General features: G+C 44.8%; 2 protein-coding genes across 3 annotated transcripts; one reads left to right on the forward strand and one right to left on the reverse strand.

Annotated features, from left to right (window-relative positions):
* Positions 1–1823: 1823 nt before the first annotated feature.
* On the reverse strand, positions 1824–19499 carry exoc5 (exocyst complex component 5). Of its 2 annotated transcripts, XM_038967180.1 has the most exons (18): positions 19349–19497; positions 16534–16628; positions 14522–14669; positions 14107–14301; positions 12667–12731; positions 12361–12389; positions 12152–12261; positions 11882–11926; positions 11606–11746; positions 11431–11513; positions 10734–10943; positions 9910–10057; positions 7831–7939; positions 7554–7674; positions 4627–4713; positions 4412–4520; positions 4030–4245; positions 1824–3873 (listed from the first exon to the last, which is right to left on the reverse strand). In XM_038967180.1, the coding sequence occupies exons 1-18, from the start codon at positions 19373–19375 to the stop codon at positions 3685–3687; spliced, it is 2127 nt and encodes a 708-aa protein (XP_038823108.1). In that variant the 5' UTR covers positions 19376–19497; the 3' UTR covers positions 1824–3684. The 2 variants fall into 2 exon arrangements, with proteins under 2 accessions (XP_038823108.1, XP_038823110.1); XM_038967182.1 differs by lacking the exon at positions 1824–3873 and having other exon boundaries at positions 4109–4245; positions 4329–4520; positions 19349–19499.
* A 334-nt stretch (positions 19500–19833) lies between these two features.
* Positions 19834–23265, forward strand: ap5m1 (adaptor related protein complex 5 subunit mu 1). Its single transcript, XM_038967183.1, has 8 exons — positions 19834–20175; positions 20329–20989; positions 21107–21334; positions 21438–21577; positions 21769–21854; positions 21979–22091; positions 22172–22268; positions 22388–23265. The coding sequence occupies exons 1-8, from the start codon at positions 20108–20110 to the stop codon at positions 22468–22470; spliced, it is 1476 nt and encodes a 491-aa protein (XP_038823111.1). The 5' UTR covers positions 19834–20107; the 3' UTR covers positions 22471–23265.
* The last annotated feature ends 581 nt before the right edge of the window (positions 23266–23846 follow it).

The raw sequence follows: 23846 nt of genomic DNA on the forward strand, positions 1-23846 counted from the left end.
AGAATTGAATTTCAGTGACATTGATAATATTAATATTAGCCTAATTAATTGTGTTGTTTGACTTTACTCAGCACCCTGTGTACCTTCTACACAACACTATCCAGCCGGAGCTGAGCTCTGAACCATCTCTATCTCGCCCCGTCTCTCCAGTCCATGACAACTGCACACATTTCATCAACCGCTAGATGTCTAATCCCGTTCCTGGAGACTAGAGGAGAACTGTACTCTTTCAGGAAGAAAGTCTGGCATGTTAAGAATACCCAATGAGTACAGTACCAGTCAAACTTTTGGACACACCTACTCATTCAAGGGTTTTTCTTAATTTTTTACTATTTTCTACATTGTAGAATAATAGTGAATACATAAACTATGAAATAACACATGGAATCATGTAGTAACCAAAAACTTGTTAAACAAATCAAAATGTATTTGAGATTCTTCAAAGTCACCACCCTTTTTCTTGACAGCTTTGGACACTCTTGGCATTCTCTCAACCAGTTTCATGAGGTAGTCACCTAGGAATGCATTTCAATTAACAGGTGTGCCTTGTTAATTTGTGGAATTTCTTTCCTTAATGCGTTTGAGCCAATCAGCTGTGTTGTGTCAAGGTAGGGGGGGTATAGAGACGATAGGCCTATTTGGTAAAAGACCCAAGTCCATATCATGGCAAGAACAGCTCAAATAAGCAAAGAGAAAAGACAGTCCATTATTACTTTAAGACATGAAGGTTAGTCAATCGGGAAAATTTCAAGAGTTTCATCAAGTGCAGCCATAAAAACCATCAAGCACTATGATGAAACAGTCTCTCATGAGGACCGCCACAGGAAAGGAAGACCCAGAGTTACCTCTGCCACAGAGGATACGTTCATTAGAGTTAACTGCACCTCAAATTGCAGCCCGAATAAATGCTTCAAGTAAGACACATCTCACCATCAACTGTTCAGGGGAGACTGCGTGAATCAGGCCTTCCTGGTGGAATTGCTGCAAAGAAACCACTACTAAAGGACACCAATAATAAGAAGAGACTTGCTTGGGCCAAGAAACACAAACAATGGACATTAGACCAGTGGAAATCTGTCTTTTGGTCTGATGAGTCAAAATGTTAAATTTTTGGTTCCAACCACTGTGTCTTTGTGAGACTCACAAAGACACAGTGTTATTTAAATTCAAGGCACACTTAACCAGCAAGGCTACCACAGCATTCTGCAGCGATACTCCAGCCCATCTGCTTTGCGCTTAGTGGGACTATCTTTTGTTTTTCAACAGAACAATGACCTATACCCACCTCCAGGCTGTGTAAGGTCTATGTGACCAAGAAGGAGAGTGATGGAGTGCTGCATCAGAAGATCTGGCCTCCACAATCACCCGACCTCAACCCAGTTGAGATGGTTTGAGATGAGTTGGACTGTTGAATGAAGGAAAAGCAGCCAACAAGTGCTCAGCATATGTAGGAACTCTTTCAAGACAGTTGGAAAAGCATTCCAGGTGAAGCTGGTTGAGAGAATGCCAAGCGTGTGCAAAGCTATCAAGGCAAAGGGTGGCTACGTTGAAGGATATAAAATATATTTTGATTTGTTTAACACTTTTTTGGTTCCATATGTGTTATTTCATAGTTCGGTCTTCACTATTATTCTACAATGTAGAAAATAGTACAAAAAAATGAAAACCTTTGAACGAGCAGGTATGTCCAAACTTTTGAACTGTACTGTATATATATCTATCACTTCCAGCACCAAGCCTACTCTCTCACTGAGTACTAACATCTCAAACTCAACTGATTGTTTATGAAAATGAACCAGTAAGGTTGTGATAAAAGTAGACACTAATTAAACAAAACTTTTTTATGAATCATTGATTAAGGTCAAGAGCAGTACACTGGGAACAGCCTATCATAAGACAATAGAACTTCAGGTTTGATCTTAACTGACACTGACAGTCAATGACCACCATGTGAGAGCCGAGGCACAATGATCTTGACCCTCCCTGGCCTCCCGTAATACCCTGTGAAGTCCACTTAACTTTCACTCATTATCTCCTTAAGCACTGAAGAGCAACATTTCACTGTGTCCTGACCCTGATTCAGGACTGATCCAGGCCACAAAGCATGGATCGTAAGCCCCTGTGGATGAACAGGTGTCGATCTAGGCAATTACCCATCATCCCAGCCACAGACAGACCACCCAGGACCTCTGAGTGGTTCTCAGACATGCTTACGGCTGGGATCACAGCGCAGTGTGATGACCCCTCACCTCTGCCCTGAGGTCAGGGGTCGGAGAGAGGTGGTCATGTGACTATCTGCCAGGCACAGCGGAGCTCTATATCAGGCTTGGTTAGATATAGATATGGAGAGATACACTAAATTACCAAAAGTATGTGGACACCTGCTTATCAAACATCTCATTACAAAATCAAGGGCATTAAAATGGAGTTGGTCCCCCCTTTGCTGCTATAACAGCCTCCACTCTTCTGGGAAGGCTTTCCACTAGATGTTGGAACATTGCTGCGGGGACTTGCTTCCATTCAGCAAAAATAGCAATAGTGAGGTCAGGCACTGATGTTGGGAGATTAGGCCTGGCTGGCAGTCGGCATTCCAATTCATCCCAAAGGTGTTCGCTAGGGTTAAGGGGTCAGGGCTCTGTGCAAGTCAGTCAAGTTCTTCCACACCGATAACAAGATACCATTTTTGTATGGAGTTCGCTTTGTGCACGGGGGCATTGTCGTACTGAAACAGGAAAGGGCCTTCCCCAAACTGTTGCCACAAAATTGGAAGCACAGAATAGTCTATAGAGGCCTACCACTTCACGGCTGAGCCGTTATTGCTCCACTTCCCACTAAAAGCACTTACAGTTGACTGGGGCATCTCTAGCAGGGCAGAAATTTTACAAACTGACTTGTTGGAAAGGTGGCATCCTATGACGTTGAATGTCAATGAGCTTGTCAATAAGGCCATTCTACTGCCAATGTTTGTCTATGGAGATTGCATGGCTGTGTGCTCAACTTTATACACCCGTCAGCAATGGCTGTGATGGCCGAATTCACTAATTTGAAGGGGTGTCCACATACTTTGGTACATATAGTGTATGAGAGAGCAAGAGAGAGATAAGGGAGAGCGATATGAGAGAAATGGTGGTGAGAATAAAGTAGATTCCTCTGGGAGTTCTCTGAGGGGTGGCTGTTTCCAGTCAGTCATTGCCATGACATGCCTGAGCTATGCAGAGTTCAACCTTCCCTTTACTGCAGCTTTAGAGTTTGTTCCTGTGGACAAGTGCAGCCACAGAACATATATTTGGCACAATCAAAACGTCTCTTTATTTTAAAGTAGAAATATTGGAAATCAAGGTCCATATTACCGGCAATATGACAAAATCTTCTATGGTGGTTTGGTTGATTAGTATTTAAAAACAAGAGAGCTCAGTCAATATATCTTTGCATTGCAGAAATCAAGGGGAAAATGCAGGTAGCCCAACTTTGAATGGTGGTGGTCTTTCTTGGCCTCTAAGACGGACAAACAAGCAAAAGTGCTACTGCAGATGAGAATGAAAGACTAACTCAGAACAGAGAAGACTCCATCCAGGTTGGCTGAATTCTGTTTCCATGGTGAATCTTGTAAAATCATAGGGCCTGGCGATTGGATGGATGGACGGACGGACAGAGGGCTGGACAGTGACCCATAGACCAGGGCCATTAGCTGAAGTGGCGTCCCAGTCTGGCCTGGCGGTAGTCCACTCTCAGCTGGACGAAGGCGTGCAGAAGGTTCCGGTCCAGGTTGGTGAGCTGCTCGCCGGAGCAAACCTGTTTGAGGTTGTCGGGGGCGACCACCAGGAGGTTACACAAGGCGTGGAGCGTGTCAAAGAGCTGCAGCACCAAAGGAACCTGCGGGACAGACAGTCAACCATACACAGAACTTTTACAACATCCAACCCAAGCCAGTATGCTAGCTAGCATTAACTCAGTAGCATTACTAGCGCTTAATATTATGATGTAAACTGTTGCTACAGCTGTAATGCTAACTCTGGTGTGACCTCTCACCCGGAAGTCCTTGGCACTTTTGCGGTACTCGGCCACGTCGCAGATGGCGAGCATGCCTCCCATGGAGCTGTAGCTGTACTGCTGCAGATGCTCGTGGATGAGGCGGTGGAAACGCACACCCAGCTCCGTCAGCACTGTGTCCACGTTCTTACCGTCCATGGACTTCCGCACACGCTCCACCTGCCGACTTACGTACACACACACCTTGGAGCAGGCCTGGGGAGCACAGGCAGGAAGGGGCATCAGACCGTGTAGGTTGGGAGTCACAGGTCGAGTGAAATGGCACAGATTTGTATTACTTTTTAAAACTCATCCGACTACAGTTTCTCTTTGCTTTGCATATGAGACCAGGGGTGGAGGCTGGGTGCAGTTCACTCCTTACTGCGGTGCACTGGATCATGACGTTGTTCTCATCTTCAGGCCTGAAGTCTGTCTTCTTCTGTTCCGTAGCCAGGATGTGCTTCATCTGTCCCACCATGCAGTTCAGCGTTCTGCAGAGGACAACACCATGACAACCACCCCTCACACACTAATATAATACATTCACTAATTTCCCATGATGTTGTTGATAACATTAAAAAACTGTGGTTTACTGACCTGTCTATGCCGGTGTCCAGTTTCACCTCCATCTGTTCAATCACCTCCTTCTTCTTGTGCAGGCACTCTGTCAGTTTGGGAGAAGAGCTGGTGGAGAGAGAAGGTTCATAAAAGGTCAAAGGTAATACAAAGTAACACAGAACAAATGTATCTGGAAAACATGAAGCTTGCTACAGAGTTGCTACCTGTTAGTGAATAATAATAATAATAGTAACTGGAGGCTATCAAACCGTAAGAGGCAGTAATAGTGTACAGTACAAATCAAATCTTAATTGTCACGAGTCGAATACAACAGGTGTAGGTAGACCTTACAGTGAAATGCTTACTTAGCCCCTAACCAACAGTGCAGTTTCCAAAAAATACAGATAAGAATAAGAAATAAAAGTAACAAGTAATTAAATAGCAGCAGTAAAATAACAATAGCGAGACTATATACACGGGGGGGGGGGGGGGGGGGGGTATGGTATGGTATCGGTACAGAGTCAATGTGCGGGGGCACCAGTTAGTTGAGGTAATATATACATGTAGGTAGAATTATTAAAGTGAGTATGCATAGATGATTACACCACTACTACTCTCTGTTGTTAAAGAGGGAGGGGCAATGCAAGTAGTCTGGGTAGCCATTTGATTAGATATTCAGGAGTCTTATGGCTTGGGGGTAGAAGATGTTTAGAAGTCTCTTGGACCTAGACTTGGCGCTCTGGTACCGCTTGCCGCGTGGAAGCAGAGAGAACAGTCTATGACTAGGGTGGCTGGAGTCTGACAATTTTTAGGGCCTTCCTCTGACACCACCTGGTATAGAGATCCTGGATGGTAGGTAGCTTGGCCCCAGTGATGTACTGGGCCGTTCGCACTACCCTCTATAGTGCCTTGCGGTCGGAGGCCGAGCAGTTGCCATACCAGGCAGTGATGCAACCAGTCAGGATGCTCTCGATGGTGCAGCTGTAGAACCTTTTGAGGATCTGAGGACCCATGCCAAATCTTTTCAGTCTCCTGAGGGGGAATAGGTTTTGTCGTACCCTCTTCACAACTGTCTTGGTGTGCCTGGACAGCCCCGTCGATGAGAATGGGGGCGTGCTCGTTCCTCTTTTCCTGTAGTCCACAATCATCTCCTTTGCCTTGATCACATTGAGGGAGAGGTTGTTGTCCTGGCACCACACTGCCAGGTCTCTGACCTCCTCCCTATAGGCTGTCTCGTCGTTGTCGGTGATCAGGCCTCCCACTGTTGTGTCATTGGCAAACTTAATGATTGTGCTGGAGTCGTGCTTGGCCGTGCAGTCATGGGTGAACAGGGAGTACAGGAGGGGACTGAGCACGCACCCCTGAGGGGCCCCTGTTTTGAGGATCAGCGTGGCGGATGTGTTGTTACCTACCTTACCACCTGGGGATGGCCTGTCAGAAAGTCCAGGATCCAGTTGCAGAGGGAGGTGTTTAGTCCCAGGGTCCTTAGCTTATTGATGAGCTTTGAGGGCACTATGGTGTTGAACGCTGAGCTGTAGTCAATGAATAACATTCTCACATAGGTGTTCCTTTTGTCCAGGTGGGAAAGGCCAGTGTGGAGTGCAATAGAGATTGCCTCATCAGTGGATCAGTTGGGGTGGAATGCAAATTGGAGTGGGTCTAGGGTTTCTGGGATAATGGTGTTGATGTGAGCCATGACCAGCCTTTCAAAGCACTTCATGGCTACAGACATGAGTGCTACGGGTCGGTAGTCATTTAGGCAGGTTACCTTAGTGTTCTTGGGCACAGGCATTATGGTGGTCTGCTTAAAACATGTTGGTATTACAGACTCGGATAGGGAGAGGTTGAAAATGTCAGTGAAGACACTTGCCAGTTGGTCAGCGCATGTTCGCAGTACACGTCCTGGTAATCCGTCTGGCCCTGCGGCCTTGTGAATGTTGACCTGTTTAAAAGACTTAACATACATTGGCTAGTTTAGCTCGTCTAATATGCTCGTGTCACTGGGCAGCTCTCGGCTGTGCTTCCCTTTGTAGTCTGTGGTTTGCCAACCCTGCCACATCCGACCAGCGTCAGAGCCGGTGTAGTACGATTCAATCTTAGTCCTGTATTTACGCGTTGCCTGTTTGATGGTTCGTCGGAGGGCATAGCGGGATTTCTTATAAGCTTCCAGGTTAGAGTCCCGCTCCTTGAAAGCGGCAGCTCTAACCTTTAGCTCAGTGCGGTGTGAGAGCAAAATTGCAAGATTGTTATAATACTTTTATTGCATCAAACGTTTGTTTTATGCAACAGAATAGAGGGTTCTTATAACTCTATTGTGTCTGTGAGAACTGAAAGTGGGCCTCTGGGAGATAACACTGACAGGAGATATATGATGTCCTTGGGGATACCGCATTCCAGAACATGAGTTAATGTTTCTGTTCTATAAGGTACCAGGGAGAGACGACTCCAGAGCCAGACTCTGGTCTCTACATAATGAGATACTGTCTGCGGTGAATTATAATTATCTTTCATACAAATCTTAACCTTGTGACCCATTCCATACATCTGTTTTTTGTCATGAACATCCAGGAGGATGGACTTTGCTATAAAATGCTGTGGCTCAAAACCGCTAATTGAGTTCTCAGTGATCACCTCCAGGGGTGATTACCGACCAGCTCCATTACTGCAGTAATTAAATAATAAAGTTTGATTGTTTTGAAGAAATCTAAAAAGTCTCCTTTTGATTACAATAATTCCATCACAGCGGATGTTGCCTGTACTCCATGGCTTCTGGTTGGGGTATGTACGTACGGTCACTGTGGGGATGATGTCATCGATGCACTTACTGATGAAGCCAATGACTGATGTGGTGTACTCCTCAACGCCATCGGAGGAATCTCGGAACATATTCCAGTCTGTGCTAGCAACAGACTACAGTATGGGACGGGGGGGATAGGTGTGATTGACAGGACACGCCCTATGCTAACCTGATAAGAGGCATGAGGTGGTCATTGAACTGCTTATCAAACAGGTGGAAGATGGTGTTGGCCTGCTGAACTACATCCAGGAAGTAAAGGTTGGCATTCTTGGCATCAGCTGATGGAATAGCTGTAGAGAGAGGCGAGAGAAACAAACACTTTCCATTTAAAAAGGCACAAGAGAAGATTCATTTTACACCCACACGTAAAAAGGATTTATTCAATGTTTCTAAAAGGTTTTGCGACCTTTACTGTGTTAGTGACAGTTAGTGAGAGTTGTGTGTACCGGAAAGGCCGATCTCCAGTGCGTAGTCAATGTGGTCCACACACAGGTGCTCCACCAGCAGCAGGAAGATGGAGAAGGCGTTCTTGGGCAGGTCCGAGGGATCTGAGAGCTGGTTCACAACACACAGAGGCAGGACCTGATTTACTCTCAGCACTCTACAGGGATCTACTGCAAAGGCCTCATTTACATAGACCTTAGCCAAATACATTTAAACTCAGTTTTTCACAATTCCTGACATTTAATCCTAATAAAAATTCCCTGTCTTAGGTCAGTTCGGATCACCACTTTATTTTAAGAATGTGAAATGTCCGAATAATAGTACAGAGAATTATTCATTTCCGCTTTTATTTCTTTCATCACATTCCCAGTGGGTCAGAAGTTTACATACACTCAATTAGTATTTGGTAGCATTGCCTTTAAATTGTTTGACCTGGGTCAAACGTTTCAGGTAGCCTTCCACAAGCTTCCCATAATAAGTTGGGTGAATTTTGGCCCATTCCTCCTGACAGAGCTGGTGTAACTGAGTCAGGTTGGTAGGCCTCCTTGCTCGCACACGCTTTTTCAGTTCTGCCAACAAAGTTTCTATAGGATTGAGGTCAGGGCTTTGTGATGGCCACTCCTATACCTTGAATTTGTTGTCCTTAAGCCATTTTGCCACAACTTTGGAAGTATGCTTGGGGTCATTGTCCATTTGGAAGACCCATTTGCGACTTCCTGACTGATGTCCTGAGATGTTGCTTCAATATATCCACATAACTTTCCTTCGTCATGAAGCCATCTATTTTGTGAAGTGCACCAGTCCCTCCTGCAGCAAAGCACTCCCACAACATGATGCTGCCACCCCCGTGCGTCACGGTTGGGATGGTGTTCTTCGGCTTGCAAGCCTCCCCTTTTTTGCTCCAAACATAATGATGGTCATTATGGCCAAACAGTTCTATTTTTGTTTCATCAGACCAGAGGATTTTTCTCCAAAAAGTACTATCTTTGTCCCCATGTGCAGTTGCAAACCGTAGTCTGGCTTTTTTTTTAATGGCGGTTTTAGAGCAGTGTCTTCTTCCTTGCTGAGCGGCCTTTCGGGTTATGTCAATACAGGACTCGTTTTACTGTGGATATAGATACTGTTGTACCTGTTTCCTCCAGCATCTTCACAAGGTCCTTTGCTGCTGTTCTGGGATTGATTTACACTTTTCGCACAACAGTACATTCATCTCTAGGAGACAGAATGCGTCTCCTTCCCGAGCGGTATGACGGCTGCATGGTCCCATGGTGTTTATACTTGCGTAATATTGTTTGTACAGATGAATTAGCCTATCAGAAGCTTCTAAAGCCATGACATAATTTTCTGGAATTTTCCAAGCTGTTTAAAGGCACAGTCAACTTAGTGTATGTAAACTTATGACCCACTGGAATTGTGATACAGTGAATTATAAGTGAAATAATCTGTCTGTAAACAATTGTTGTAAAAATGACTTGTGTCATGCACAAAGTAGATGTCCTAACCAATTTGCCAAAACTATAGTTTGTTAGCCCACCCAATTTACCTACCTCACCCCCCAAACTGCTTTTATTTATTTACTTTTCTGCTCTTTTGCACACCAGTATCTCTACTTGCACATGATCATCTGATGATTTATCTCTCCAGTGTTAATCTGCTAAATTGTAATTATTCGATTTATTGCCTACCTCCTCATGCCTTTTGCACACATTGTATATAGATTCTCTTTTTTTCTACCATGTTATTGACTTGTTTATTGTTTACTCCATGTGTAACTCTGTGTTGTTGTCTGTTCACACTGCTATGCTTTATCTTGGCCAGGTCGCAGTTGCAAATGAGAACTTGTTCTCAACTAGCCTACCTGGTTAAATAAAGGTGAAATAAAAAATAAAAAAATAAAAATCAAGAAATGTATGGAGTGGTTGAAAAACAAGTTAATGACTCCAACCTAAGTGTATGTAAACGTCCGATTTCAACTGTATGATCACTGTGACCAAAAATATCCTGTTATGATAATTCAGTACAGACTGTGACATCACTGCACATCATTGTCTCTCCTGTAGGGTGCAGCGTAGCAGCCTCACCCTGTTGCACCTCTCGAAGGCGTGGCGTGTCTCCTGCAGCAGGTTGACCACCACCTCCTGGGACAGGAAGGTCTCCCCGTGGGTGTCGATGCTGGGCCCCAATGGCAGGTTGGTGCGCTGTCTGATCCGCTCCTTCAGCTCCTGGATACTGTGGGGGGGGGGGGAATAGGACAGAGAGGGTTACATTGAGGGAGTTTGATTAAGTGCACCAGGCTATGGCCCGTGACGTGAACGGAGGAGTGCCCTTATCAAATCGAAGCGAAATCTGCACCTCTGTCATGTCGTCAACAAGGCAGCATGGTGCATCATTCAGAAATACACCACTTTCTATTTTCTCCATAAAATGTTTCAATTTTCAAAAAAGTTAATTGGGAAGGCAGATAAAGCCTTTTCATCAAAAGCAACCACGTTTGCATGTGAAAACACAGAATCCTACTCATTACTCCAAGTGCCTAAACTACGCCACTTTTGTTTTGAGCAGACTATGTCGTCGACCAAAACAGGGCCCCTGGCTGACGCCCGGGAGGCAGCCCGGTTCTAAAACAAATGCAATCAACATTAACCGGCTTCACCTGGGGCATACCCGGGACATTAACAGAACTCCCTCACCATTACAACATTAAGGAAAAGGGAGGAGTCTGAACTCAAAGACAGGACCTTGATATGAGGAGTGGAGAGATGAGGGATGTACTATTTAAATCCATTTAACTATTTAATACAACTCAGGTCTGACACCAAGGCGGACAAGGAAGTTCAGGGTAAAGGGAGAAGACGGAGGAGAGGGTCAGGGGGCACTAGGGTAGAGGTGGTCAGTCACTTCCTACCTGCCCCCACCCAGTGGGCGTTTCTGGTGGTTCTTAGAGTCGTAGTAGCGTTGCAGGATCATGGCGCTGCGTGTGCGTAGGTAATCCTTCTCCATTTCAATGTAGCTCTCCAGATAGGTGGAGAAGATGTTCTTGATGAGCTTGGACAGGAACGTGTGTTTGTCTGAGCCCAGGTTGAACTCTGTTAGCTTGGACGCCAAGGCTGTCGTCCTGGAGACACAGGGTTGCCAAGTTACCAATGGTCAGACCGGAGGGAATGAGGTATTAAAGGCCCAGTGGAGTCAAAAACTTGATCTCCTGTGTTTTATATATATTTCCACACTATGAGGTTGCAAAAATGATGATAATTCCCTTTTAGTAAGAGCTGTTTGAAAAGATTGCCTGAAATGTCAACCTGTTGTGGTGGGATGGAGTTTTGGCCTGCCTGTTGACATCACCAGGTGGTAAATAAGTTAATAGACCAATTAGAGAGTTCCAAACCTCTCTGCCAATATCAGCTAGTTTTCAGTTTTCCCCTCCCCACTCAGTCCACTCCCAGACAGACCTAGCAAAATGATTGATTGAGAAATTGCTTTAATTTAAAGCAATCACAGTAAAGTACGTATTGTTATCCAGAAATTATTTGGTATCGAGATGGGAAAAAAAGCCTGCATTGGACCTTTAAGAGTGAGAGTTCAAAGGTGAACAGACATATTACCTGGTGTAGAGGTCGTAGAGGTTTTTGAGGTATTGTTCTATGTCAGAGCGGCGGGTCTCGTCCAGCTTCTCTTTCACGTGAGCCTGGAAACACAAAGCTGCTCAGTCAGTCCAACAGAACTGGGTCAGAGAAGACATTGTCTGGCAAATCTAGTGGCAGATATTGTTCACTATACCTGTAGTTTGTTCTCAAAGATGTTCTGGATGAGTTTGGCCATGACGGTCTCGGGGCTCTGGAAGACCTCTCCCACCTGCTTGTTGACTCGCTGGCAGAGGAGGGCCGTGTCTTCAAACACATCACTACGCATGTACGCTCCCTGAACACACACACAGAGAGTTAATTACAGACCTCAGGACTACAACTTGTGGTGAGACTACAACAGAAGCACATAGGTACTCTATACTAAACTGTTATAAAAGGGTTCATGTTCAACTGAACACTGCACACTCACCTCCTGACACTGCTTGATATAAACATCTACACAGTGTGCATAGCCCTGCAGGAAACAAAGACATGTCACAATCACACCTGCATCACTACCACAATCCAACATCTCCAAAGAACAAACTGGATGCATGGTTGCATAGACGCTAAATGAGATACAAGTGCATATTTGTAAGTTACAATATGCACTACTACTACACATACACAGCTCAAACAATAACACTAATCTTTCTTTAATATGGAGACATATCAAAACAGTCCAGTGTTTGTGGGTCACCTTGAAATGTAAGAGGACTGCGGCGACCTCCCGCATGCGTCCAATCTCGCCCCTACGCTGGGCCGCTGTGAACTCCTGGATCAGCTGGCGCTCCAGGTCGTGGTATTTACCTAGAGACACATTCTGATTTAGTTGCCTTTCTTAGCATGGCTGTGCAATCATTTATTGATCAATCAGCAACAAAGGTCATTTTGAATGCAACCACTCACTTGCAATCTTGGCCTTGACATCTGCAAACCTGTTAGAGGACAAGAATAGAGGCATTCACCAAAAAGGATATCGGAGATTAAAAAGACTCAAACCCAAAATGATGTCAATGTAATCTTGCATGATGTGTGATATTTGTAGTCCCTCTGACTTGAAGTGAAATGTATTCTCTCACTCAGAAACACTAGTTAATGCAACATAACATTTACAAAACCAGTCTGGTTGGGCTGGAGGCACAGAGTAGCAGCACCGATACTGTTTACATTGTACCACAGAGCTCGTGTAAAGCTGCCTCCAGGACTACTCACCTGTCAAACGGCAGCTCCTGCGCTATGAGATGCAACTTCTGAATGATATCAGCAGCTTCCTTAATCTGGGAAAGGGAGAAATAGGGGGGAAGGAGTCGGGAGGGAGAGAGAGAAACATAAGAAATGAACACCCAAACAGAGAGCAGACCAACAGTAGCAGCATCTCCACTTAGGAGATCATGTTAAACCAGCCCTCCTCCTCCTCCTCCTCCTCCCCCTCCCTGTACACCATGGAGCTGATAACAAGCAGCCGCCGCTCACCTGGCTAACAGCATCCGCAGCAGCAGCCCTGGGTTAGCAGCATATCTAACTCTTTATTGGCATGCCTCCTCTGAATGGGCTCTAATCCCACAGGAGCCTAAATCGCCTTCAATAATCTGTCCGGCCAGGGATATCTCTTAAAAAATGGGCCCTGTCGAGAACCCCCCACTCCCCTCCCCCCGACATACACCCTGGCTGAAAACCCCAGACCTAGTAAAGGCCCGCCATCCGCAACTCTTCTGTTCCCGCAGATGCCTGCCTCAGCTAACATCACTACTCCGCTCCCATGAGGAGGATCCAGCCTTTCTGCGCGGCAAAGGTTTTCTAAGTATCTGTCCCCCAGCTAAGATTAGCTAAATCCCATGTAAGTAATGTAGCCGTCTCTCTGCAGTCAGGGTTTAGCAGCACTTGTCTCCACGCTGGCGGCCCAGCCCTCCCTTTCAGAAGGATTAGCAGAGCCTTCCCCCTTCAGCTATTCACTCGCAGCTTTCCTCTTTCCCCCTCATCTAGAGGTATGCTCAGGAAAAGGGATCTGTCCGATATTCCCACCATGCCTCTCTGGAAGCATTCCCATCCCATCTCCAGGTCCAGTCTCTGAGATTGACCTCCAGACTCTCTGCCCGCTTTGATTACTGTTTCCCCACTCGCTCTTAAACTGTTTTGACAATCCCCAATCAAACATTTGAGGGTTGATAGTGAGGTCACTCAAATGGCCTTGAACTCTTATAGGAAACCTAGATTAATTAGGCCCAGTTTTCTCCCATAAGAAAAATATTTTGATGTGCTTTCCCATGCCACATTTAGCTGTAGTAGGACAAAATGGCGATGACCAAGACTGTCAACAGCAACAACAAAAAAAGGGTCTCTCTCACACCTTGCAATTAATTAATGTGATTAAGACAGACATGAGCATGTTGACATCCATGGTAGTCAATCCTCTAGCTATTGTCAAAAAGTAAAGGCCAGTTGATTAATCCAAATTAGCTCAGGGATCAATTCCACAAATTACAATGTGTGGTTACCTCAATCCTGTTCATTGACTTATTTCAGTTCTTAACATCTTTCACTGCTGTAGAGGTGTTATTTTCAAGGGTCAATCTTTTTATTTTTTGAAAAACATAAAAAAGGTCCATCTCTGTAAGAATACATGAGGGCGGATGGTAATGTATGTATCATGACCTTCTCTGGGTTGTTGAAGACATCACTGCGCAGGTCCCCATCCAGGAACTCATTGAAGTAGGTCATGAGACGCTGTGCCTCCACCGCCCTCTGCCTGGGCGTGTTCACGCCCTCCAGCTGGTCGCCAAGGTGACACACCTTGGTGGCCACATAGCTGATGTGCTCGTCCAACTCCTGGAAGTGCTGGAAGGCTACCTGTATGGAGACAGAGAGTTGTGCAAAAAGAAGTCGCACATTGTGTGACATGATTAATGAATGGGGATAAAAATAAACTTGCATGATGGCAGGGCTTTCAAAAGTAGCAAGGGTCATAATGCTTTTATATTACACTGGATTCTGACATTCTCTTCAAAATGTGCCTGTCTACAGGGTAAAAGGCTGGGGATCTGAGGTTGTAGTGGGTCGTGAAACTGACCTGGTTGCTCCTCTGTAAGTCCTGCACTTTGTGGGCAAACTCCTTGGCCTCTCTGTGACACTGGTGCTCCAGCTTCTCCACCCGCCGCTGGATCTTCTCATCTAGCAGCTTCAGCTCCTCTATGTGGTTCTCAAACTCCTCCAGCAGCCTAGGAGGGAAGCAGGACAAGAGCTTTAAAAGACTGCAGGCCTACTTCACATTGGTCTAGACACTCCATAGCCATGAGTTCACTTACAAGCTGGCCTTCAACTTGAACTACAGCCATAAGTTCACAGCAAACAAAGGGTAGACAAAATGCTTTAGTATACTAGCATGGGTGAGTAATTTAGGGTTGGATTTGTCCTACTAACTCAGTCGTCACCAACGTTTGAGTCAAGATCACGTTCGGGGTCAAAATGCAAGCCAAGATCTACCACTCAGATAAAAAAAAAAAAAAAACATGACTTAAAAAATGTAAGCCTATGCAATAAAAAACAGTTCTGTAGGAATGAGGTTTGTGCAGTAGGCCTAATACATTATCGCAGCATTGGCTATGCTTGGCCTAACAATATTGTTCTTCTCAGACCATATTATATTTCAAAACTCGAGGTTTGATAACAAAATAGATCAGTTCTATCACTTGTGAGGTACAGCTGAGCATACATTTAAATAATTGTCTTTTTTATTTTACTGGAGTGATGGTACCTGCATCCGATGGTCAGTCTCATCGGAGGGAGAGAGCAGCAGAGGGGTCCACCTCTCATAGTCCCTGCTCTCTCCTTTCCTCCGGTGAGACTGACCAGAGAGAGGGGGCATCATATTTCTGCCTCAGGAACAACATGAATTTGTGCATATGACCAGAAAAAGTGAAATATTCCTTGATATTAAAATAGACACAATGAGCAATTAATAAAAGACGCAGGTCTATCGATACTCATTCCTTGGAGTTGCAGCGCGAGTGGAAGCAGGGAGAAGCACATTTATGTTTTGAAAAAGGGTTGAATAAAAACAGAAACATGAACTCACTCATAAAAACACCAGCTCTTTGCTATATTCTTTGACAGTCTTTCTCTGGTCGAGGTTTTAAAAGCTATGAAATCTCACCTAGGCTAATATCAATCTTTGCTGTGGGTTGTGGAAGCTGTATGCACAGTGATTTTAGCTAACAGACTGGACAGCGCAGTAGGCACACTTGATTTAACTTTCCTGGTCTGCCGGGTAGGCAGTTTGTCCCTCCAGACAAATTAAATGTAGTTCAAAATGGGAACACTTTGCTTACCAGGCGTGCAGAACTTCTGAATCAAATGAACCTACTGCCAACAGAGCAAGATGCACTTTTTTTATATATAGGAGCGCAAGGCTTTATCATTGACTTTTCTTCAGAAATGTTTGGTGATCGACTAGGAATGCTTTGCAGATTGCGATCGACCGGTTGGTGACCACTGTACTAACCTTACACTCATTCAGTTAATATTTATACATAGTATTGGGGGCTTAATTCTTGGCTCCCCAGATTTACGAAGCTCTACAAACTGGGAGCTTCGTCAGCTGCATTTAAAGTGAGGACTGTGGAGCAAATGTTGTAAGTCAGCACCATATTTAACAGACTAGGAAACGTCCCAAAATGATGAGTATTTAATCTCTTAGCTAATTCCCGCAGCAGTGGCTTCAGCTTAGGGACATCTCCCATCCCTTCCCAATACACATTCATTTCCTTGCTGTCAGTTACTGTATGACTCAGAGCTTGGTGGCCTCCCATTACGCACTGCCTCTGAGTTATCTTCAATGGAGGTTTAAATAGAACTTGTTGTATGGTTGGGACTAGAGATTTAAGAAAGGGGGATAAGGATGAAACAAAGGTAAGGGTCTTAAAAGGGGAAGCACAAGGACCTGCAATAAGACAGGGGATTGGCTGCTGGTTGATCAAGATTAGGCTGGTGGTAGGGGTTAGGGTTAGTTAGTCTTTCGAAAAGAGGTCAAGAGTCATGATTACGGTAACTTTCAATAAAGCCATGTCTTTAGTACAAGACTACCTTTTGGGGTCGAATGCCTCAGCTCCGCCTTTGGACCCTCCTCCAGGGGTTCTCCAGGCCAACCTCTCTATGTACTCATCTGCATCAAAGGGCTCCTGTGGATCAAGCACACACAGACAGTGTCAATCTCTGTCCTGTCAAGACTTTCTTAGATAAATGGTGAGCATGGGATGTGACATGAGCAATACTGGAACCTGGCTAGCCGACTAAACTCAACTCCACGACTGTATAATTGTGGGCTAATCTTTGGGTGCTGAAATCTGTAGTTTTTTATAAAAACTTCATTTTATGTGATGTCGGAGTTCCAATCCGCCCACACTAGTCGCTGCTCAACTCCATCGTAAATCATTGAGTTTAGTTGGCTAGACCATGGCATACATTAACCCTTATTGTGTCAAAATGGTCAATGATTGATTACAGGTGCACTCAAGTAGCTAGCTGGCTACATGGTTTCAATGCTTATAACAAGCAGTTTTGGGGAAAAACTGAAAATATAGTACTCTGAAAATATAGTTGCTGTTTTTTTATTTAACTAGGCAAGTCAGTTTAGAACAATTCTTATTTACAATGAAGGCCTACACCGGCCAAACCTGGACGACGCTGGGCCAATTGTGGGCAGCCCTATGGGACTGCACTGAGATGCAGTGCCTTCGACCGCTGCACAGTTTACCAAGCTACCAATTACTTCACACTGAAGTTAAGCTACCCTTAAGAAAAATATAATTTACTTAACTAAAGTTACGTAGAAAAAAATAGTTCACTTCTTCCAAACTACTTAGTGAAAAAATAACATATCTAAATCTGAAATGTCATATACTACAAATTGCAAGAACAGATCCCTATAGTCAGATGTCAACAGAATGTATGATTTAGCCTATTTAACACAAAGTTAGAATTAGGCACACAGTGTTTCAAGTGAGAATTAGCTAGGTTTGATGCCAAAAAATAAAGGAAATTCTTTCCTTCTTCACCCATCTTTTCTTTTTGCAAAAAAGTAGCGTGCAGTTACAGTAGTTAGCTACACCAAAACATGGTATTACAAAAAAGTAATTAAGTACCAAGATTTGAATTTAGTTCAACCACCACCAAGCTATTGCAAAATGTAATTAAATTACTAGTTGAACAACGTAGCTAGTTCACTACTCCCCAACACTGATAACTAGGGGCGTGACAAGCTACCTAGCCAATGCTACTGTAAACCAGTAATTTAGGCAATAACATAAGACATAGAGCAGCTAGAGCAGGGGTGGGCAAACTGTTTGGCTCGAGGACCACATCGGGATTTTGAAAATCAACGGAGGGACGCAATCAATTTGCGGAGGCCTCCCGAGTGGCGCAGCGGTTTAAGGCACTGCAGTGCTTGAGGCATCACTACAGACCCTGGTTCGATCCCAGGCTGTGTCACAGCAGGCCGTGACTGGGAGACCCATGAGGCGGCGCACAATTGGCCCAGCATCATCCGGGTTAGGAGAGGGTTTGACAAGCCAAGATTTCCTTGTCCCACCACGCTCTAGCGACTCCTGTGGCGGGCTGGGCGATTGCACGCTGACAATGTTGCCAGGTGTACAGTGTTCCCTCCGACACATTGGTGCGACTGGCTTCCGGGTTAAGCAGGCATTGTGTCAAAAAGCAGTGTGGCTTGGCTGGGTCGTGTTTTGACCTTCGCCTCTCCCAAGTCCCTACGGGAGTTGCAGCGATGGGACAAGACTGTAACTACCAATTTGATACCACGAAATTGGGGATAAAAAAATGTTTAAAAAAATTAATAATATATAATAAATGTAATATGTCTTGCGGGCCAGATTGAAGTGCCCAGCGGGCCGGATACGGCCTAAGGGCCGTACTTTACCCCGAGCTAGAGGTAACTTCGGTAACAATCACAAATCGTTAAGGTACAGCTGGGGGGTATACTACAAATCAGGTTCAATGAGTTAACCAGCTAACTTGTCTAAATGCTCTAAAATAACTTGAAATGAGCTCCACATCCAAAAACATATGAGTTTTGCTTTCTTAATTAACCAACAAAAATCGGTTGTTTATCAAAGTTAGCTGGCTAACTCACTGAACCTACTTTGTAGTATAACCCTCTAGTCAACATACATCATGATTGACAAATGACCACATCGTCAACATCTGTCTGGGTGAACACTACAGTAGCTAGCTTTGTTAGCTAGCTGTCAGTGCAAAATAGCTTGCAAATGGTAACGTAGCTAGCTAATGGACAGCAGGGCAACTTCCTAACCAGCAGATCTGACCCGCTTACTTACAGCTGCGCTAGGCCTGGGGTCGGATAGGATTCCTCTGTTGGTTAAGACACCACGGAGCCGGCGCGAGATATGGCTCGGAAAACGTACCTCAATCCTGGGAAATGCGTTGTACTCCGAATTTTATCGGTGTAACAGTTGGGATGTTGGGACAATTCGGAGTACACCGCATTTCTCATCCCTGTTTTCCGAGCCTTACCTCGCGCTGGCTCCGTGGTGTCTTAACCTACAGAGGAAGCCTATCCGACCCTAGTGCAGCTGTAAGCAAGCGGGTCGGATCTGCTGGCAAGGCAACTTCCTAGCTGAGGCACAATTTCCAATCCTTATAGCTATATCTGGCTAGCTAGTTAGCCTAAAATAAGACATTTCAACTAACGCGAATCACCTAACGTTTAAACAGGGGGTTGGCTAGCTCATACTTCTCCTAGCTAGCTATCACTAAAGTTAGCAGGGCTAACAGGGGGTTGGCTAGCTCATACTTCTCCTAGCTAGCTATCACTAAAGTTAGCAGTCAGCTAGCCCAGGCCAAGTAAACATACAGTTTATTTTACCTCGAATAGTTGAGGAGTCGTTGCCATGTTCTACAATGTACAAATTGCAGTTAAGCAAAATAACATTCGGGTATGACAGCCGACTGATTGATCAGCTGGATTTATGTTTTGCCCTTTGTTGATAAATTTAACAGCTCTACTTCCGGGTCGTCACTAGTTTCCACAACCATAGCCATAGGCCGTATTCGAGAGCGTCAAAACCGGGGTGTATCATGGGTTAATTGTGAATGACTGACTAATCGATCAATAATATTGAGCAGTTATTTAGGATGCAAGGGAATTTGTAAATCAGTCAGTCTCGACTCGCCTTTAAAGTCGGCTGCAATGTCGAGCGTGTCCATTAGTATGACTAAACCCCGCCTACAATTTCTCTTATCAAAATCTGATTTTAAACCTAACCCTAGCCACACTGCTAAACTTATGCCTAACCTTAAATTAATACCAAAATGTAACAAAAACAATTCATTTTTGACTTTGTGGCTGTGGTAACTAGTGACACCCCGGAAAGTACACTGCGTAAACACACATGCGCAAAAGTATCCTGATTGGTTCAGGCTGTCACATGATTGTAAAAATAGGAAGTTCATTTTGCAACGAAAACAGAACAGAATATCGATGAAAACTCAGTCGTGCAAGTTTAAAATTAGGCAAAATGTTATGTCCCCCTTTGTTGGACTACATTAAGATCTATCACCGAAGAAACGTGCTTTTCATATGTATGCATAAACTGTCAATCACAGGCATTTTTTTCAGGCCAAAATGAGTGTGAGGGCATTGTGGATTATATCTTACGAGAGGGGAGAATCTGTAGCAGTGCGCTTTTCCAGGTTTGTAATGATTTTCCTTCCATTGTCTGTGTGTGTAAAATGTAATGTCATCATGTTATATATATATATATATATATATGTTATTTCACACCTGTCCCGTATTGCTGTTTTGGCTATGTACATAGTAGGTAAAAGTGTTGGCTTCTCACACAGGCGATACCCAACAGTGGAGCAGCGTGCTAAGTGTATGGCCGGCTCATTGTATGTGTCTGTCCCAGAGGATGGCACTGTGCTCCAGCTCCTACTCACTGAGCTGGGCCTATCTGACTCTGACAAACCCTACATGGCTCTACGAGATGACTGTCTCCACCAGCAGCGCTCACCAGCCTTGGAGCTCCATGTAGAAGGCCCCAGTGGAGGGGTCCTTTGGCCAGTGTTGGTCTTCTCCCAGGGGCCTCTGATCCTGGCCTGTCTGGCCATGGTGGATGCCCCCGCTGATCCCCGGCCTCCTCTGGCCAGCTTGTTCTCTGTCTCCCAGGGCCTCACACTGTTGGCGGGCCTGCAGGCTTTCCTCTGTGGGTCTGGGAGTAAGCCTGACAGAGAGGGGCTGACCTCTCGCCTGGCCATGATGCCCTCTATCCTCCTGCAGATCTGCCCCCTCGGGACCCCACTGGACATCCCTCAGCCAGGGGCCTCATCGGCATCAGCAATGCCCACTCCTGCAGGGACCCAGAAACAGCCAGCCTGGAAAACAGGGGTGCACCGTGGTCGGGCTGTGGTGAATGTAGCTCTAACGGAGATGGTGCGCTCCATGCAGTATGGAAACCGAAACAGGCAGGACCTCTGGGATGTCTATGGCACAGTGACTTGCAAGGTGAGAACAGTGATAATGTCTATGTTTATGGTAATGTAATACTGAAGTTTCTTGTTACCTTCTGCTGTCTACTCATTCTCTCTAACCCATTTGTGCTTTTTCCCTTTGTGTCATCAGTGTGAAGTGGAAGGGGTCCTTCCCAATGTGACGGTCACTCTCACCCTGCCACCCAATGGCTCACCACTGATGGATGTCCTGGTCCACCCTTGTGTGTCTTCACTGGATGCCAGTGTTCTGACTGCCATGAGTGTTGAGGACTGTGACAGCTCTGCCTTCTCTGGCCCCTACAAGTTCCCCTTCTCCCCTCCTCTTGAGCCTTTCAGGCTCTGCAGCTACACATCTCAGGTATACAAGTCCAGAGCTTGTAAAAATAGCTAAATACATGCATTCACTCCTTCATACATTGCTGTCTTCATCTCTTGTCAGATTGAATGATGTATTTTCTCAGGTCCCCGTGCCTCCCATCCTAGGCACCTATCAGCTAAAGGATGATGATAACCAGTTGCGTATTACTGTGAGTCTCAAACTTCACGAGAGTGTGAGGAACAGCTTTGAATACTGTGAGGCACATCTGCCGTTCTTTAACAGGTAACCTATGCACATATAAACAAAACATAACATCTCACATTGATGATGCACTTCCTGATGTCAATATAGTAGCTTATTACACATAATCATCCCTTCTAGTGTTGCTTGAAATGCAGTGTTTCTGGAATCTTGTAAAGAAACACATCTCGACTTGAGGTTACGTTTAACCTCTGACCCATGTGTCGTTGCAGGGACCAGATGGGTAGTGTGGATGTGAAAGTGAGCTCAGGACAGCTGGAGGTGTCCAAGGAGAAGAACCTGCTGGTCTGGGTCCTCGGTATGTCTCATTGGTCTGGGGACAACATTTACACTGCAATGACCCAACTTACCACATATTTAAGTTTCAAATACCCTTTGTTTATGGAAAAACAACGTGCATATTCTGCCTTGCCACTCTTTAGGCCAGAAGTTCCCCAAGTCCCGCGAGGTGTCACTAGAGGGCAGTGTGAGTTTTTCAGGGGAGCTCCCAGGACCTACAGATCCTCTCTGCACTGACCTTACAGCCTACATCAAAGTAAGTCAGATTCTTTCTAGACATTGGAGATACATCTAAAACTTAACATACCAGAAAAACTTTTCCTTCATGTTTTTCAGTTGTACTTCCGAGTGCCAGACGTGACTCTGTCTGGATGCTGTGTGGACCAGCATTCAGTGCAGGTCTATTCCTCTGCAAAACCTCGTATAGTCACATGTGAGTGAGAGATTTGGGTTCTAATGCTGGTTTAATTATTTTCAATTAAAATATATTTATGAAAAACATGTATTTGTAAAGTGTGAAGTCTGAATGTACGCTCTCTCTTCTCTCTGCAGCCCGGGAGTTGTTATCCTCAGAATACTTTATCTGGAACTCAACTGGAACTGCACCAGTGTCCTCTGGACACATGATGCTGTAGGATGGAACTGTACAGTATAGACCAGCATTGAGGAAATGACTACTTCGTCCATATCTGGGATGGGTCAAGCACATGATGGATCTCCAGAGCATAAGATCATTGCTGGACAACAGACACTGCTTTGGATTCTGGTGATAAGGTTTGAATCTGTGTAACAAACAGCATCCAACATTATGAACACAATGGTCAAAGTGCTGTAACTGAATGGCTTGTATCTGTTGTTCTGACAGCCTTGGTCTCATCTAAGACGCAAAATGCAATTTCTCATTCGTACTGAACAGACCAATCCATTTTCAGTGAAAGAATATGCCTTAAAGGTAGAATCCTTAATTGAAACAATAACAAAGTGTCCACCCCACCTCTGTTTTGGTAAAAAGCTGAGGGATGGGCCTGGAGAAATGTAACCACTCCCAAAATCATAGACATAGCTATGGTTGCAAGGACTGACTATCCATGATATAAAAATGATAGTTTTAACTATGTTTTGAGGCTATACAGTGCTTTTTGTTTTACATTGTTCACAAACATTGGAGTAAAACAATCTTATATTTTTGGTTCTATTGGGGTATGACTGTAGAGTTAAGCTCATGAGTCATTTATAAGTTATATTCTTCAAGAATCAATGGGTATAAATGTATATATCCTTAATGTATGTCCAAAAATGAATGTAGCTACTAAGGATTTTAGCTTTAAATACAGATAATGGTTATTCAACTGAATCTTACTAAAGAGTATTAGTACTGGAAAGAGAAAATATTGAATTATTGCAATTAAATATTGATGTTAATACAATAATGTCTGCATTTGTGTACATTTTTATTTATTGATGCTGCCAGTTCCTATATTTTGGAAATGTTTGGACATCCCACTCCACTGGCCACATCTCTTTAGAGAGAGGGGCCACCCCTAGCTCTGACAGTCCCACTTCAGTGCCTCTCCATCAGCCAGATAATTAGCAGCTGGGGCCTTGTTGTTGGCTGGAGCTGAGGTCCTGTGGGAGATGGGGCTTGGGATGTGAAAGGGTAGGCTGATCTGGGCAGCGTCTGTGCCACAAAGAGCCTCTCAGGAGAACTGGCAGGTCTCCCTTGTCCCCCCCTCTGACTGCACTGCCTGTCAGCCAGTGGTCTCTTCAAATACCCAGCCTCTCCAGCCTGAGATGGAGCACTGAACAACCCTCTAAAGTTGAGGCCTCCACCACCCCCAGCTGGCCAGATGACTGGCTAAGTGGAGAAACACTTGTAAAGAGAAACAGGGTGTGGTGGCCACCTTAAATATTGCATGACAAAAATTGGTTCAGCATAAGGGTTGGATTCAAATAATTGCAATTTGGTTAGAGTACAGCTCATTCACACATGACCATGATAAGAAAGTCCTGT

The sequence above is a fragment of the Salvelinus namaycush genome, chromosome 28, assembly GCF_016432855.1.
Source record: "Salvelinus namaycush isolate Seneca chromosome 28, SaNama_1.0, whole genome shotgun sequence".
In the NCBI taxonomy this organism is placed as follows: domain Eukaryota; kingdom Metazoa; phylum Chordata; class Actinopteri; order Salmoniformes; family Salmonidae; genus Salvelinus; species Salvelinus namaycush.